Genomic DNA, 18366 nt, shown 5'->3' on the forward strand with positions numbered 1-18366 from the left:
TTTTTTGCGATATTTAGATATTCAAAAACTCACATATAATTTTATATGTTTTGTATGGACCAGCATATAACGTTAAAGACTAAAAACAAGAAAAACCAAAAAAAAATGTTGCATGTTAGAAATTTTTTTGCCATACATATAATGTTGCATGTTAGGAAATTTTTATCACTCATATAACGTTAAAAAATCAATACAAGAAAAATAGAAAAAAACAAAAATAGAAATTTGTCACATATATAACGTTAAATGTTAAGTGTAGTGGGTTCAATAAAAAAATCGAGAAAAATGAAAAAATACGTTTTTTGTTACACATATAACGTTATATGTGGCGTGATGGCAGCGGCGACAATGGTGGTGGCGGCAGCGGCAGCTTGATTGCAACAAAAACGAAAAAAATGGAAAAAATACATTTTCGTGTTAGCCAAACAAGGCCCTTATTTCTTAGGTGGGGTATTTTTGTCATTAAAATTATTAGTGGACTTAATGGGTTATGAAACTTAGAAGGGAACTAGATGGGTTTGAAAACTGCTATAGTGGACTTATGCAAAATTAGGGCCAAAAAATTCAGTCCGATTCGGTTCAATTTTTGTACTATGTTCGGTTCGGTTTCATATTTTTAATACACACGATTACACTATTTCTTTTCCTTTTTTGCTCCACACAGTAAATAGCTACAAATGTTCCAAAGAAATAACAAGTAGTTAGAGGATAGGAAAATTTATAGATTGCCAAAGTAAAATTCAATATTGGGCAAATTTATCAAAACTAGTTGGGCACATACGATGCATGCGCAAGTTGAATTTTAACAAAATTCAACTAAACAATAAATGGGAAGCATTTCGCCATTTTTCGCCAAATTTTGACTTGCACACGTATCGCTTGTGCCTGGGCCTCACCACTACCTTGCAATTGCTTTACTCAAAGTATCTTATCTTGTGACATGGTCGAGTTCAATTCTTGACAAAGAGTGGGGTGCTATGTTCATTCTATTAGCTCTTAGTGGCATGATAACTATTCGAAACTACCGTGTAACTGATCATATTCTCTCTCTCTCTCTCTCTTCTTTTTCTCTTTTGATGGTCCCGTATAGCCATCCGTTTCAAGCTTAAGATATTGTATGACTTGCTCTACAGCGCCATACGCGAGATGCGGGGAGAAAAGTAGTACCCATGTAATCGCGTGATGATTTGGTTGTGTTTTACTTTTGGGCTAGGCTAACACGAGCCGGTGGTTCTAATGTCATTTGTCTTGTGAAAGGTCATTGTTTCTTTCTGCAAGGTCAATATGCTACCACACTAGCCTTGGTGGTTTGAGCCTAAGCCGGGGTGGGTGAAGTGTTCAAGAGCCCCAAGCATAGGTGTGGCGAAGTGTCGCGGTTGTCGAAGTCCAAAATTGAAGGCCAAGGAAGAAACAGCGCTTACCTACGAGTCCAACGGAGTGAATGGTACCAAGATTGGTGCACCGAGGTGCACACGGATTGCCGAAAGCAAAGACCCATTCTCTGTGTATCTGCAGGGCCAGCCCTGGGCTTTAGCCCAGATGCCGGCGCTTTAGGCCTCCGAAATTTTAGAAAAACGAGGGCCTCATTTTTCATTAAAAAAATAAATAAATATATTATATAAATAAATGTTCCGTGTTTCAACACATTGTCAATTCTAGCACAAGTGGTCTATGTGAGGTACGTGAAATTGGGATGAGAGATACTTGGTTCAACTCCTAGGGAGGATTTCTTTTGACAAAGGTTTTTTTCCCCTTATTTTTTTTTGGATCTAGGAATAAATAATATACAACTCTAAACCTTTTGCATTATAAATTAGTTATGTTTTAGTAGTTGTAGGTATTGCTCAAGAGCAAGAGATTCAAATCTTTTACACACCATCAATGTTTTGATAAGTTTTTTTTCCATCAATGTTTTGATAAGTTTTTTTTTCTTTCGTTTGTTTAATTTTATTTCTAACTTTTAATATCAAATTCACAAAATAAGCCACTTTTGCTTACAAATAAACCTAAATAATTTATTCTCATTCAACAAACTTTGATAAAAAAAAGTTAAAAATAGATAATTCTGTTATTGTTAAAGGTAGTATTCTTACAATTGAAGTTAATAACATGAATAGTAAGAGAAAATGCAGTGGATGACCGGCATAACAGAACTGCATTACGTTTGATTCTTTTTTTCAATGGTATGAAAAAATTATTTAGTTAAATTACAAAGCTAAACCATCATATTTAATCTTTTTACTCTATATTTAGCCACTTATATTGGCTTTTTTGTTAATAAATTCTAGGGCCTAATCTTTTAAATTCGCTTAATTTAGGCCTTCAAAATTTCAGGACTGGCCTTGTGTATCTATCCGCATGAGAAAAAGGGAAAAGAAGAAAAAGAAAGAAAAAAAGGGAAAAGAAGAAAAAGAAAGAAGATGAAGCAGAGGAAGGTGCTGAGAAAAGAAGAAAGTAAACGGAAAGTATCAAGAAAGAAGCAGAGTGGGGATTGTCTGCCATTTAACTTCCTTAGGAAGTTGCTTGTTCCTTCTAAATTAAGATTACCAATTTCCAACAGATACTTGCAGTTTTTTTTAATTGAAAAGAATAAAGTAAAGTTAATTTACGAAGAACCACAACTGATCAAAAGGAAAAGAAAAGAAAAACAATCAAAGAACTGCAACTGTACGAAATAAAAAAAATAAAAAAAAATAAAAAAGAAGAAAAAGAACCACAAGACTATGGCAGGAAAGAGTTTTTTTTTTTTTTGCTCAGTTAGGATGCTTGTAAATTTGTAATCTTTGGTGGGAATAGGAATTTGATTGCGAGAAATCAAATTCCTGTAATTCAATAGTCAGAGTAATTCTATTCTTACGTTGGATTAATTTTGTAATCTTCTTCAGGAATAATTTATTTTGAATTTTCCTTTGTGTGGATTGAGCCAGAAATTTAGGATTCTCGATCATATCCACCATTTCCTTTTCAAAGGGATCAGATTTCTACTTAGTTTCAGGAATCAAATCCTTTGTACCGAAATTCTTTGTACCGGTGCATTTTCGGCCATTAATTTAGGGAATCAAAATATTTTGGTACACTAATTTCTCGGTACAGAGGATCTCGGGCGTAGTTTGGGAGTATGATACCTAATAAAATATGTTGTTAGAAATCACATTTCTATTCTTGTTAATTCCAAACGTGGAAAACATCAAAATATGAGATCACATTCTGATTCCCCTAGAGGTACAAGATTAGGTTTTTGTTTGTGTTTTCTTCAACTAATCTTTTGCAAAGATCCATGAAGTGCATAAAAATAACATTGATGAGAGATGAATCAGAGAGTTCGTTTCGTTTATTCCATACGGCTGTAAAACGTGAAATCATTACCCTTCAAACTCTTCAAAGAGAGATCAGGAGAGTTCTGTTTGAAATGTTTGAAATGAAGGTAAAAAGTTTTCTTGGATTGAAAAAAAAAAAGAAGATTTGGTGACCTGTAATGCAGTAGGGCTGTAGTGCATGTTCCATGTCGTCCGTCTCCACAATCATCGATGGATTAGATTCCAAATAACCAATGTATATGATACCGATCAAAGTCTTTAAAGTCATTTGAAAAGTCATTAAGTCGATCAAATAGTCTTTTTAAGTTCCGAGGTGTCTTTTAAATTCTCAAGAAGTTTTCCTTTAATGACACCTAGAAATTTAAATACAACACCCAGGAACTTAAATAGACTCTTCGATCGACTCAATGACTTCTTGAATGACTTCAAAGACTTTGACTTAGAAACTAAGTTTAAATAGACTCTTCGATCGACGCATACCGTAAAAATATCTCGACAGAATAGCTTCCCTATAAAAGGCTGTTCTGTTCGACGGTTTCCACCCCTTATTCTACACTACACCCGTTTACTTCATAAAGCTCAAGTGCAACTATTTTCTCTCTAGAGCATTCTACTACTGTATTTGTTTGATCAGTTCCCGTAATATTGTCAATAGTTTTCGTTTGGTTATCGAGGAAAAAAAATGGCTGGAAAAGGACAAGGACCCGCGATCGGGATAGATCTCGGAACGACTTACTCCTGCGTGGCTCTTTGGCAGCATGAACGCATTGAGATTATAGCAAATGATCAAGGGAACAGGACGACACCATCTTACGTGGCCTTCACAGATACAGAGCATTTGACTGGCGATGCTGCGAAGAATCAAGTTGCCGTGAACGCAACTAACACTATTTTCGGTATGGTCTAAGCGCTAAAAAGTTGTGCTGTTTTTATCCAAGTGCAAGGATTTTCTTTTGTTGATTCTATTGCATGCTTCTATGCCTTGTGTTTTACAGTGTCGTTATTTCTTCATTAATCTGCCAAATAATCAGCGCTTTTTAATGCCCGCAACTTCTTAGAGCCTCTTAGTTATGCATGTCATTTTACACGGATTATAGCTATTAGGGAGAAATCCTTTCGTGTCTTAATCTCGTGATTATTTGAAGGATAATAGATAAAAGTAGCATTGATATTCGCAAAAGTGCATTGATATTTGTGAAAGTGTATTAATATTTATACTTTAATGATTAACGAAGAGTTGGACATTTAGGTGGAGAATTTGGGTCTGGACTGGGAGTGAAGTAGTGTAAACATGGAAGAGATTTGAGGCTGGTACAGAGAGTGGTTATGGAGTTTTGGTTCATGTGATCTAAAACCTTGCCTCAGACGCCCTTCCTACATCAGTACTACTGCTGCAGCCTGTTTGTAGCCTGTACGGAATGTGATTTCCTTTTGTAACAGTGTCTAAACTAGCAGCATAAATTCATACAATATAATTTTGTGTTTTGCATCTCTTTTCTACATTATTATACCCTTTCATATATTTAACACATATCTCTACCTAGTTTGCCATTGGTTTTTGAAATTTTGGTTTTTCCAGACGCGAAGCGTCTAATCGGAAGAAGGTACAACGACGCCACAGTTCAGGGTGACATCAAACTATGGCCATTCAAGGTCACACCCAGTCAAGACGACAAACCAATGATTGGAGTAATGTACAAGTATGAAGAGAAGCAATTCTCCGCCGAAGAAATTTCCTCAATGGTCCTCGTAAAAATGAGAGAAATCGCAGAGGATTACCTCGGCACCACCATAAAAAACGCCGTGGTCACCGTGCCGGCTAACTTCAACGATTCTCAGAGACAGGCCACCAAAGACGCCGGAGTCATTGCTGGCCTGAATGTCATGCGGATAATCAATGAGCCAACTGCAGCCGCCATTGCTTATGGTCTCGATAACAAAACCAGTAGCACCGGTGAGAAAAAGGTGCTCATATTCGATCTCGGGGGCGGAACATTCGACGTCTCTGTATTAACCATGGAAGAGGGTAAATTCGAGGTTAAAGCTGCTGGTGGGGATACCCATTTGGGGGGTGAGGACTTTGATAACAGAATGGTGAACCATTTCGTTAGGGAATTCAAGAGGAAGCACAAGAAGGATATTAGTGGGAACCCAAGAGCTTTGAGGAGGTTGAGGACTTCTTGTGAAAGAGCAAAGAGGATTCTTTCGACAACAGCTCTGACTACGATTGAGATTGATGCGTTATACGAGGGCATTGATTTTTTCTCCAGGGTTACTCGGGCCAGGTTTGAGGAGCTGAACATTGATTTGTTCAGGAAGTGTATGGAGCCAGTGGAGGAGTGTTTGAGGGATGCGAAAATTGACAAGAGCAATGTCGACGAAGTGGTTCTTGTTGGTGGGTCCACTAGGATTCCAAAGGTCCGGCAATTGCTGCAGGATTTCTTCAATGGGAAGGAGCTTTGCAAAAGCATTAACCCTGATGAGGCTGTGGCTTATGGTGCTGCGGTTCAGGCTGCGATTTTGAGTGGTGAGCGGAATGACAAGGTTCAGGATTTAGTACTGGTGTTGGATGTCACTCCGCTTTCCCTTGGTTTGGATGACTTTAGGGGGGTTATGGAGGTTTTCATTCCGAAAAACACCGCCATTCCGACGAAGAAAGAGCGATTTTGGTATACTAACAAAGATAACCAAACCAGTATGTCGTTTGAAGTGTATGAGGGGGAAAACACTCTATCCAGAGACAACAACTTGTTGGGCAAATTCAGCGTGAATGGAATTCCTCCAACTCCTAGGGGCGTCCAGCAGTTCAATGTCTGTTTTGATATTGATGCGAATGGTATTCTGAATGTGTCTGCAGAGGACAAAACTACCGGACAGATGCACAAGATCATGATCACCAACGAAAAGGGTAGGTTGTCGAAGGAGGAGATTGAGAAAATGGTGCAGGAGGCTGCGAAGTACAAGTCGGAAGACGAGGAGCACAAGAAGAAAAACGAGGCGAAGAACGCATTGGAGAATTACGCTTATAACATGAGGAATTCTCTTAACAATGAGAAGAATGGCGCGAAGATTCCTCAGGCTAACAAGAAGAAGATCGAAGCGGCACTTGAGCAGGCAATTCAGTGGTTGGATGAGAACCAGCTCGCTGAGAGGGAGGAGTTTGAGGATAAAATGAAGGAGTTGGAGGGCATTTGCAATCCTTAAATTGCAAAGATGTACCATGGTGCTGGTTCTGGTGGAAGCGATGCTGGACACAATATTGTGGAGCTTGATTAAGATGTTCCAATCTTCAGCTTTAGGATTTCAGTAATGCTGATAAAAAAAAAAGCTTTAGGATATCAGTAATTCCTCTTTGTCCACTGCAAACTATGAACATGTAGTATATTTCGGGTATTTCCTTTCTGTATTTTTCTGTTTTGTTTTTTTGCTTTTGCTTCGCGCAGAACTACATATTGCATCTTTACTATGTCATTGCCTGCGGCTGCAACTAGAAGGTGAAAGTGTTCTGTGAAATTGTTGACTTCGTCTCTTTTTGCCAACAAAATTTTGGGATTACTACTTTTTCCGCAAAGGAGTCTGTGATGGTTCTCTGGTGGGGTTTCTACGAGCATATGAGCAACAGCCAACAAGTAAACAAGTGATACAGAAACTGTTTCTTTCTTGGCTAACTACGAACTTTTTTGAAGACACTATTCTAGGTAGTACTCAGTGGAACTAAACTGTTAGAAAAGAAACGGATATGTAATTCTTCCATTCTTAAGAGTTTTTACATCCAATTTTCTTAGTCAAGATATAGAATCATTTCATTGCACATTGTTCATGCTCGTAAGCCAGCTCAAATCAGAAGGAAAAAGAGTGAACCCAGAAGCAAGATTACTGTACAAGCTGAATTGTAGTGCTAGGTGGTGGTTTACGAGTATTGAATATATTCTAACAAAATATTAGAAACATGAGCACAAAATATGCATATATAATCATACATTTATCAGCAAAGAACTTATACTCTCTCTCTCTCTCTCCCCCCTTTGTGCTAGTGTTCTGCAGTTTTGTGAAACTTACTTAATAAGGTTATAGTTTTGCGGGGGTTTTGAAGACAAGTGGTGTGGTTGAGAGAGATGAGGAGAGGACCAAAGGCTATGTGGTTGATTTCTTATCGGTGTCACTTCATTCAATCTCTAGGGATCCAGAGGCTTATCCGTCTGCTTGTATATATGCTCAGGTACTTCAATGGTTGTATTTGTTTCCGCTACTGCTACTTTTTTTTTTTTTTTTGTCTTTAAGATTATGAATTGGTTAGTTGTGTTTTAGAGTGTTTCTGTTTTGCCTGGTTTCACTTGCCTGATAACAGTTGATTGGTATTGTACAGTAAGCACAGTGAGAATGAGAGCGATGGCGAGAGGATTGGTTAGTGAGAGGACATTTTTCCGACATATAAAACCTCCTCTATTGTATGAAGATATGATCTCTTGAAAGTGGATGCAAAATGCTTCCCACAAAACATGGAATCTATGTGCGGAACTAGCTAGGGCGTGGAAAATCTATCTGCTGTGGAGCCTGGAGTTTTGACGTAGGTGTAGAAAAATTCAGGGATTTAAATATCTTGAATTTTTTGTTCGCTTGATGATAGCTTTTTACGCTTTTTAGTCTTATGGTTACCAGTAAACATTGATGATTAGATATAGCTTTATTCGGCAGACTCACGGGATGATTTTTTAGATTAGTTTTGCACCAAATCCTACAACCGTTTCTCGAAGGACAGAGAGAGGGTGTTTTGCTTACCTCTATCTTACTTGGTTCTTGCTCTTCTCAAGCCTCTATCCGCTACTGATACACTGCAATCTTCTTCACAGCACTTATTCATTTCTAGTTTGCAACCTTGTTTTAGCATTTGCTAGTTAGACGTTGATCTGTCCACTTGGAGTGAGCTCGGTCTTGGTCCTTCCGCAGAACTTAAGCACCTGGAGAAAGTGTTTTCCCCACGCAGGAGTGGGAATTCTAACAAATAGTTTTGTATCACTGCGGAGAGTTTTTTTTTATGTATGTTTTCCTTGCCCTGAAGATTGACGCAAAAGATGAAGATGGAGATCAGTCAGTCACTCAGATACGGAATACAATTGAACTGTTGTCTTATCAAAGGTCATGGCGATGAGACTTGTGCCGTCAGATTCTAATCAGTGTACTGTTCAGTTTCACTCTACTTTAACTTGGGATCACGACCTAGCTCATACTGTGCTAGAGGTATGATTGTTCTCCATTATGTTTTCATCATTTACATCTCAAAATTGCATGTTCAGTTATCTTCCTCGATCCTTAAGCTGTGCAATCCACCTGCTGTTTCGTGGCAGCTTCATATTGATGATTTTCGTTTTATTGACAATAGAGCAGCCGGAGAATGACAATAGCAGTGGCCTCAGTGGCCAGTTTATCCGTGTACTATCCCTGGCTTCAAGAATTCCTTTTTACCTGCGGACTTATTTCATCTCCTTTTTCAATATTTGGATGGCTTAGAAATTGTCTGTGAACCTTGTGCTTATTCTGCCCCTCATCTTCTATTTCTTGCCTCTTGGCATCTCATCACCCTGGTATTTGTTAGTTATGGGTGTTGCCAATGGATATGCAGAATCTTAAAATCCTGCAATTGTACCAGTTTTCTCAGTGTGACAGTTATGGACCTTAACTTGGTCTAACGCCGCCAAGCTTACCGGAAAAAAGGTGCAAGACATTTAGCGATTTAGCGTGTTAGTCATTGACATTCTCTACGACTACAAGCTATCCCTTTCGGGTAAAATGGTGGATAGGAGAAAGTTGTTGGCCTACTCTCTGAGTTGAGGGAGGAGAATTGTTGAAGAAAAAATGCAAATTCACGAGCAAAACAAGAGCTAATTTTAGAAGATGAGCAAACAAAAATTAAACATCAATAACTGTTTTCCAGTTCTATGTTTTCATCAATTCATGAGCAACCATGTAAGTAACAAACACGAGCTAATTTTAGAAGAGCCATTAACAAGTGATAATTAAAAAGAAAATAGCCGTGTATGAGAATGGAGTTCTCCTCCCTTTGTCCAAGAACGTAGGGCCAAAAATTCAGTCCGATTCGGTTCAATTTTTTGTACTATGTTCGGTTCGGTTTCATATTTTTAATACACACGATTACACTATTTCTTTTCCTTTTTTGCTCCACACAGTAAATAGCTACAAATGTTCCAAAGAATAAAATAACAAGTAGTTAGAGGACAGGAAAATTTATAGATTGCCAAAGTAAAACTCAATATTGGGCAAATTTATCAAAATTAGAGGCCGGGCACACACGATGTTTGTGCAAAACAATAAATGGGAAGCATTTCGTCATATTTTGACTTGCACACGTATTGCGTGTGTCTGGGCCTCACCACTACCTGAAAAATTAAAAAGAAGAGTGACGAAATAGAGTATCAAACCAAGCCAAGCTTTGTACGCTTTTTCTCTCTGTTGAAGAAGCTCTAAAGCTTAAGGGTGGAAGAAAACAAAAAAGAATGATAAAATAATCCTACGGATTTCAAGGAGCATTTTTGTAAAGTAAGTGGTGTAGTGGAGGGTAATTAAGTCATGCATTGAATGAGTTTTGGCATGAACAAAAAAGATTTTGATAGAAATAAAAGTGGTTTTGGCATTATCAGCACCCTCGGAGAAAGCCTAATTGAATGGGCTTTAGCTTGAGTTAAATTTAGGAAACTCCCCTCATTTTAGGTGATTGATGCATGGGATGTGTTGTCTAATGTGATTTCAACACCACTGGATGCTTGCAGTTTTTTAATTGAAAAAAGAATAAAGTAAAGTTAATTTACGAAGAACCACAACTAATCAAAATGAAAAGATAAAAAAAAAAAAAATCAAAGAACCACAGGACCAATGCAAGAAAGTGTTTTTTGGCTCAGTTTGGATGCCTGTAATTTTAGTGGGAATAGGAATTTGGTTGCAAGAATTAAATTCTAATAGTCGGAGTAATTCTATTCTTAAATCTTACGTTTCGATTAATTCTGTAATCTTCTCGAGGAATAATTTATTTTGGAAATTTTTTAAACACAACCATTTCCTTTTTGTATAGATTTAGCAAGGAATCTAGGCTTCTAACATCCACCATTTTCTTTTGGAAGGGATCAGATTTCTACTTAGTTTGGGGAATCAAATCCTCCGTACCGAGAAATCAGTGCATTTCGGCCATTAGGTCATACAACAATTTTAAAACATAACAAAAACTCACACAATCTAACGATCCAAAACATCTCGGTACATAGGTACACCAATTTCTCAGATCTCGGGTGTAGTTTGGAAATATGATTCCTAATTAAACATGTTATCATGAATCACACTTCTATTCTTGTTAATTCCAAAAATGGAAAACATTGAAATATGATACTCGCATTCCCATTCCACTGTGGTACAAGATTTAGGTTTTTATTTGTGTTTTCTTTTACTAATTTTTCTTTTGCAAAGATCCATGAAGTACATCTATCTATCAATATCCTACGCAAATATGTTTGAATCCCAAAAGCCACCAAACCCCTAATCCTTATTTTTTAGACTTTTGATTTTTTTATTTGTAAAAATGTAGAGAGAGAGAGAGAGAGAGAGAGAGAGGTACGTGGGAGAGGGAGAGAGTGGGAAGTGGGAGGGGCTATCCCCTGTACCAAATTGGTGTTCCAACTTTATGTACCATGCTTCTAAAATCTAAAAGAGGAGTGCTAGGTACCCCGAAAGAATATCCAGAAATTACTCCGAATTTGAAAATCAATGGTCCAGATTCACTTGAAGTCAATCTGGACCATCGATTTTCAAATTCGGAATAGTTTCTAGGTACTCTTTCGGGGTACATAAAATTTTCCAATCTAAAATCTAATTGATCTAATCTAATTCCTCCAAGTGTCAAAAATCTAATTAATTGGTTATAAAAAGGGTGTTGCTAATACCAAAGCTGTTTTTGTTTTTGTCGAAACTCTAGCGTTGTGTCCGTTCGATACACGAGAACGTTAAAAAAATACAATCATGATTTTTTTTTGGTCCTGTGCATTAAACGGGATACAACGCTAGTAAAAATTGGAAATAAAAGCAGAGTATATAACCTAAGCGAATTAAAAAACGGAATAAAATTAGCAAAGGCGGAATGGAAAACTGAAAGCATTGAAGAGAGATTGAGAGAGTTCGTTTCGTTTTCCTCTACGGCGCAAAACGTGAAATCATTACCCATCAAAACTCTTCAAAGAGAGAGGGAGAGTTCTGTTTGAAATGAAGGTAAAAACTAGGAGTAAAAAGTTTTCTTGGACCGAAAAAAAAAAATTAAGGCCCGGTTCGTTTTGGGGTCTTTTCGGATTTCAAAACCGCTAGGCACGGTATTCAATAAATACTCGTATAATCTGATTTGTTTGGTTCCCTGCCTATATACCAAACTAGGGTTTGACCCCGTTTAATGCACGGGAACACATACAATTATGTTTCTTCAAACCTACTCCTAATCACCCAATCTCAGTGTCCCTGTGTTCCCTATAAAAGGCTGTTCTATTCCACGGTTTCCAGTTCCACCCGTTTAAAAAGTCATAAAGCTCAAGTTCAACTATTTTCTCTCTAGAGCATTCTACTGTTTGTTTTATCAGTTCCCCGTAATTCTGTCAATAATTTTCGTTTGGTTATAGGCAAAAAAAATGGCTGGAAAAGGACAAGGACCGGCGATCGGGATAGAACTTGGAACGACTTACTCCTGCGTGGCCGTTTGGCAGCACGAACGCATTGAATTGTCATAGCAAATGATCAAGGGAACAGGACGATGCCGTCTTACGTTGCGTTCACCGATACACGTTTGACAGGCTACATGTTTGACAGGCAACGCTGCGAAGAATCAAGTCGCCGTGAACGCTACTAACACTGTTTTCGGTATGGTCTAAGCGCTAAGAATTCAATGGTTGATTCTATTGCATGCTTTTATGCCTAGTGTGTTTTACAGTTGTTATTTCTTCACTAATCTGCGAAATAGTCGGCGCTTTAATGCCCGCTACGTCTTAGTTATTCATGTCGTTTTAATGTACTTTCTTTCGAATAAAACTGCAAATTTCACTAGAAGTATATCTAACACATGCATGGTCTGTTCAAACCAAACAAAACACATAATAGACAAGCAGAGAAAAACTTCTCTATGGAAGTTTCCGTAAAGAAAGTTTACGGAAGTGAATCGCTTTCGTCCAAAAGTGTTTTAGATGGTCCAGATTTTAATGAAACTTTTTCGGGGAAAAGTTAATTAAGACCTGTCATAATTAAAAACAAATCTCAGCCATTGATTGCGCGAATAGACAGCTGAGATTGCGCCGCTCCATAAACACCCTATTCACGGAGCGGCCATGAAAAAGTCTATCTCATAGAAGTCTAATCTCTTCTTTTTGGGTTAACTTCACTGACTCATAATAGACTTATTTTTCTTACCTACTGTATCACCGTATTAAAGTAGTAGTAGTCCTTAATTTTAAGTAAATTTTGGAGGTTCAAGGCTCAAAACTTGTTTGCCTTTCCTAGTTTACGGCTTCAGATAAGCGTTAAATCTATGCCGTTTGTCCACTACTTCACTCCAAGGTTCGGACGTCAAATCTTTTGTACCGAAGAAATGAATGTCTGTACGAACCTTTGTTTCTGTCCAATTTCAACCACATGGTTGCACGAAAGGCTTCTCCCGGAAGAAGTTTTTTTTGCAATTCTGTGACTGACGTTACGCGGGTACATCCATGCATTTTGGGTACATGTCCACCCCAGGTGCAATCCTTATCCACTTAGATGTCTCTTTCCCTCAGTTAATAGTTACTACCATCAGATGAGGAAGGGACGAGGGTAGCAGGGCAAGAAAATTCACCAGTGTCAGAAATAATTCCATTGGGTGGTGTTGTTGGCTCTTACCTTTATCAATTGGAAATCATCACCATGGTCCATGGACATATTAATCTTCAGTTTGGCAATCAACAACTCACACAAAACATCTTCGTCCTAAGCATGCATATAAAGGGGTCAGGAAGTATAGAGGTGGGTTTCAATAAACAATCTCATCACCTCCATGGCCCCCAATCCCAGATGGCATCATTTGATTTTTTTTGGGGTGAACTGTAGATTTTATAAAGCTCAATCAAACAATTACAAAGTTCAAAGCAAGGACACAAAACTCCTACCCTAAGAAGCACGGACACGTCTAGCGGCCTCACGTATTCGTGTCGGACACGTTTTGGTCACGAACACGACACTCTCCAGACACTTATTGTGGAGACTCTAGGACATGTTGGCAACACTCTTGGAACATGCTAATGACACATTAAAATGTCTCCGATGTTCATGACATACCTCTATAATACAAATACACTTCACATTTGACGTGTCCCCAACGTGTCCGCGTCCTAATTTTATGAGAAATGACGTATCCAATATCCGTGCTGTGTCGCGTCTGTATCCCGTATGCGTGTCTGTGCTTCTTAGCTCCTAACTACACACAGCTGTACCAAAGCTAACTACACAAAACTGATCACTACAAGGAAAAAAAACATCAACAAAATTGCAGAGCAATGATCAAGGTCCAAAATCCTAGCAGCTGACACTCGCCACCTACTAGCAAGCAAGCGATTAGAATCACTGTTCTTGATCCCTCTCCAAGAACCCGTGCAAGCCCTGATATCCCCCTCAATCTGTCTGATAACACCACTAACATCTGTACTGTGCTGTTGAAAGACCTGAAAGTTTCTTGCCCTCCAAGTCGAACAAAGAGAGGCAGCCAGAGACAATCTATAGACAGTATGAGCCACTGATTTGCCAGCTTTATGAGAGAAGACCCAAGCTTTCTCCTCTTCAAGGCAAAGAAAACTTCTACCAGCACTTTACACCCCCCCCCCCCCCCACACACACACACACACAAAACTTCTACCAGCATTATAGATTGTTTTTTCAGGTTTTTTGAGTTTAATGATTAACGGAGGGTTGGACATTTCGGTGGTGAATTTGGGTATGGAGTGAAGTAGTGTACAGATGGAAGAGATTTAAGGCTGGCACAGAGAGTGGTTATAGAGTTTTGGTGCCATGCCTCAGACGCCCTTCCTACATCACTACTGCTTCAGCTTGTTTGTATAGCCTGTGGGGAAATGTGATTTCAACTTTTGTAACAGTGTCTAAACTAGAAGCAAAAATTCATGCGGTATAATTTTGTGTTTTATATCTCTTTTCTCCATTGTTTAACACAGATGTGATCTCTACCTAGTTTTTCATTCTTTTTTGAAATTTTGGTTTTTCCAGATGCGAAGCGTCTAATTGGTAGAAGATACAGCGATGCCATAGTTTAGAGTGACATCAAGCTATGGCCATTCAAGGTCACACCCGGTCCAAACGACAAACCAATGATTGGAGTAACATACAAGTACGAAGAGAAACAATTCTCCGCCGAAGAAATCTCCTCAATGGTCCTCATAAAAATGAGAGAAATCGCAGAGGATTACCTAGGCACCACCGTAGAAAACGCCGTGGTCACCGTGCCGGCCTACTTCAACGATTCTCAGAGACAGGCCACCAAAGACGCCGGAGTCATTGCCGGCCTGCACGTCATGCGGATAATCAACGAGCCAACTGCAGCCACCATTGCTTATGGTCTCGATAACAAAGGTAGTTGCACCGGTGAGAAAAAGGTGCTTGTGGAGGCTTCGGTCATGGTCTCGGTAATATAACCGGACCACCATCAACCGAGGCCTCATATTGACATGGGCCTGTGTATATCTTTCTGTTTACTCGCTCGGCGTCAAGTCTCCTGTTTACACTTCGGTTAGTTACCGAGGTGTGCATTCCGTTTGGGTCTCTTGGCAGAATGCAGCATAGCAGGAGGGGACCATGAGCGATACGTGGCGAAAAGGATCATCTGGGCCAGGCCTACCCATGTGCTTCGTAACCGTCTTATCCCGTGCATCATCTATGATGTCACCGAGGGCGGTTACCTAAGCGTGACCTCCACGCACTGGCTTGGAGCCCAAGTTAACCTAGGTCTATAAATACAAAGGGATACTCATCTTTGAGAGGTATGCCATCTTACCCTAACCCTAGACCTAAAAGCATCTCTCCTTACATCTAACTTGATCGTCGGAGGGTCACAAGGCTATTCCAGCCTTAGTGACTTGTTGCAGGATCAGCGGCGGAGGAACGGAGTAGCGGAAGTGAAGTACTAGTTCAGGCGAAGGTCCCTCCTCCTAAATCGAACCCCTACAGTGCTCATATTCGATCTCGGGGGCGGAACATTCGACGTCTCTGTATTAACCATCGAAGAGGGTAAACTTGAGGTTAAAGCCACGGGTGGGGATACCCATTTGGGGGGTGAGGACTTCGATAACGGAATGGTGAACCATTTTGTTCAGGAATTCAAGAGGAAGAACAAGAAGGATATTAGTGGGAACCCAAAAGCTTTGAGGAGGTTGAGGACTTCTTGTGAAAGAGCAAAGAGGACTCTTTCCTCGACAGCTCAAACTACGATTGAGATTGATGCGTTATATGAGGGCATTGATTTTTTCTCAAGGGTTACTCGGGCCAGGTTCGAGGAGCTGAACATTGATTTGTTTAGGAAGTGTATGGAGCCAGTGGATGAGTGTTTGAGGGATTCAAAAATCGACAAGAGCAATGTCGACGAAATCGTTCTTGTTGGTGGGTCCACTAGGATTCCAAAGGTCCGGCAATTGTTGCAGGATTTCTTCAATGGGAAGGAGCTTTGCAAAAGCATTAACCCTGATGAGGCTGTGGCTTATGGTGCTGCGGTTCAGGCTGCGATTTTAGGTGGTGAGCGGAATGAGAAGGTTCAGGATTTAGTGCTGGTGTTGGCTGTCACTCCGCTTTCCCTTGGTATGAATGACAATTGTGGGGTTACGAATGTTTTAATTCCAAAAAACACCAAGATTCCGACGAAGAAAGAGCAGGTTTGGGTTACTAGCATTGACAACCAAACCAGTGCTTTGTTTGAAGTCTATGAGGGGGAAAACACTCTATCCAGAGACAACAACTTGTTGGGCAAATTCACAATGAATGGAATTCTTCCGGCTCCTAGGGGCGTTCAGAAGTTCAATGTCTGTTTTGATATTGATGCGAATGGTATTCTAAATGTGTCTGCAGAGGACAAAACTACGGGTCAGATGCAGAAGATCACGATCACCTACGATAAGGGTAGGTTGTCGAACGAGGAGATTGAGAAAATGGTGCAGGAAGCTGCGAAGTACAAGTCGGAAGAAGAGGAGCACAAGAAGAAAAACAAGGTGAAGAACACGTTGGAGAATTACGCTTATAACATGAGGAACGCTATTAACGATGAGAAGAATGGCGTGAACATTCCTCGGGCTAACAAAAGGAAGATTGGAGCGGCGCTTGAGCGGGCAATTCGGTGGTTGGATGTGAACCAGCTTGCTGAGATGGAGGAGTTTGAGGATAAAATGAAGGAGTTGGAGGGCATTTGCAATCCTAAAATTGCGAAGATGCACCATGGTGCTGGTTCTGGTGGAAGCGATGCTGGACACAATATTGTGGAGCTTGATTAAGATGTTCCAATCTTCAGCTTGCGGGTTTCAGTAATTCCTCTGTGTCCACTGCAAACTATGAGCATGTAGTACCTTTCGGGTATTTCCTTTCTGTATTTTTCTGTTTTGGTTTTTTGGCTTTGCTTCACGCAGAACTATACATTGCGTCTTTACTATGTCATCGCCTGCAACTAGATGGCCATAAGTGTTCTGTGAAGCCGTTTAACTTAATCTGTTTTTGCCAACAAAACTTTGGGATTACTTTTCTTTTCACAAAGGAGTCTGTGATGGTTCTCTGGTGGCCGGGATTGCTACGAGCAAATGAGCAACAAGTAAACAAGTGCCACAGAAACTGTTTCTTTCTTCGCTAACTACGAACTACAGTGAAGACATTATTCTAGGTAGTACTCCGTGGAACTAAACTGTTGGAAAAAGAAACGGATATGTAATCCTTCCATTGCTGCATCATGCCACTCTAAAGTGTTTTTACATCCACTTTTCTTAGTCAAGATATAGAGTCAAATTTAATTGCACATCGTTCATGCTCGTAAGCCAGCTCAAATCAGAAGAAAAAAGAGTGAACCCAGAAGTAAGATTACTGTACAAGCTGAATTGTTGGCCACGTCTAGCACCATGGCTGAACTTTGGGCAATTAGGGATGGTCTTAACTTTGCTCTTATGGAAGATATGAAAATTTTGGAAGTGGAAACGGATGCTTTAGTTGCTATTCAACTTCTCTCAGCAAACAACATAGAGAATCGCTCTCTCATTAACATCATCTTTGATTGCAGGTCCCTCATGCGAAAGATTGAGAATGTCAAGATCATGCACATCTTCTAGTTCATGCAAGATGTGATCAGAAACAACTCGTGATCTAATGGTGTTCGGTACTGTCTTCCATAAATTGGAAGATATAAGTTGTGTGTTGTGTGCTTCGGACCATCCCATATGTACATGATATGTATATAGCATATATACACACAGCACTATTCTATTATTAGAAAGCAAAATGCTACTTTCTAGGGAAATTTTCAATTTTATTTGAAGAGAAGGAAGTAAAGTGGATTAACAAACAACCACAAGAATAAAACGAGGGAGAGTTTTTGTTCTTAAGAGCTATATATCAAGATTAGCTTTCTTTAGTTATGTTTTCGTCTGCTATTTTTTTTCATCGTGCAAATAATTTCTTATAGATATCCATAAAATACAGAAAATTGCACATAGTAGAATTCATGACATTAGGAAATTAAACACCGACCAAAATTATAACGGGAACGAAAAAGCTTTGTTTATTTGGCATTTTAGTTTAGTTTAGTTTTGGTAGTGGGTGGAGAGAGAAATAAAATAATGATTGGAGGGAGGGGTAATAAGTAGAGAGAGATAGAGAGAGATAACAAAGTAATAATTGGAGAAAAATGGTAATGATTGGAAAAAAAAATAGGATGATGATTGAAAAACAAAACTAAAATTAAACTAAAATGCCAAACAAAGACAAATCATTCGTAAGAGTTTGCTTT

At 39.2% G+C, this 18366-nt stretch overlaps 1 protein-coding gene and 1 pseudogene across 1 annotated transcript; both read left to right on the forward strand.

Moving 5' to 3' along the window:
• Nucleotides 1-3780: 3780 nt before the first annotated feature.
• On the forward strand, nucleotides 3781-6848 carry LOC131318789 (heat shock 70 kDa protein 1-like). Its single transcript, XM_058348758.1, has 2 exons — nucleotides 3781-4213; nucleotides 4897-6848. Exons 1-2 carry the CDS (start codon nucleotides 4000-4002, stop codon nucleotides 6519-6521), a joined length of 1839 nt encoding a protein of 612 aa, XP_058204741.1. The 5' UTR covers nucleotides 3781-3999; the 3' UTR covers nucleotides 6522-6848.
• A 4979-nt stretch (nucleotides 6849-11827) lies between these two features.
• On the forward strand, nucleotides 11828-17045 carry LOC131318790 (heat shock cognate 70 kDa protein 2-like; annotated as a pseudogene).
• The last annotated feature ends 1321 nt before the right edge of the window (nucleotides 17046-18366 follow it).

The sequence above is a fragment of the Rhododendron vialii genome, chromosome 3a (assembly GCF_030253575.1).
Source record: "Rhododendron vialii isolate Sample 1 chromosome 3a, ASM3025357v1".
In the NCBI taxonomy this organism is placed as follows: Eukaryota; Viridiplantae; Streptophyta; class Magnoliopsida; order Ericales; family Ericaceae; genus Rhododendron; species Rhododendron vialii.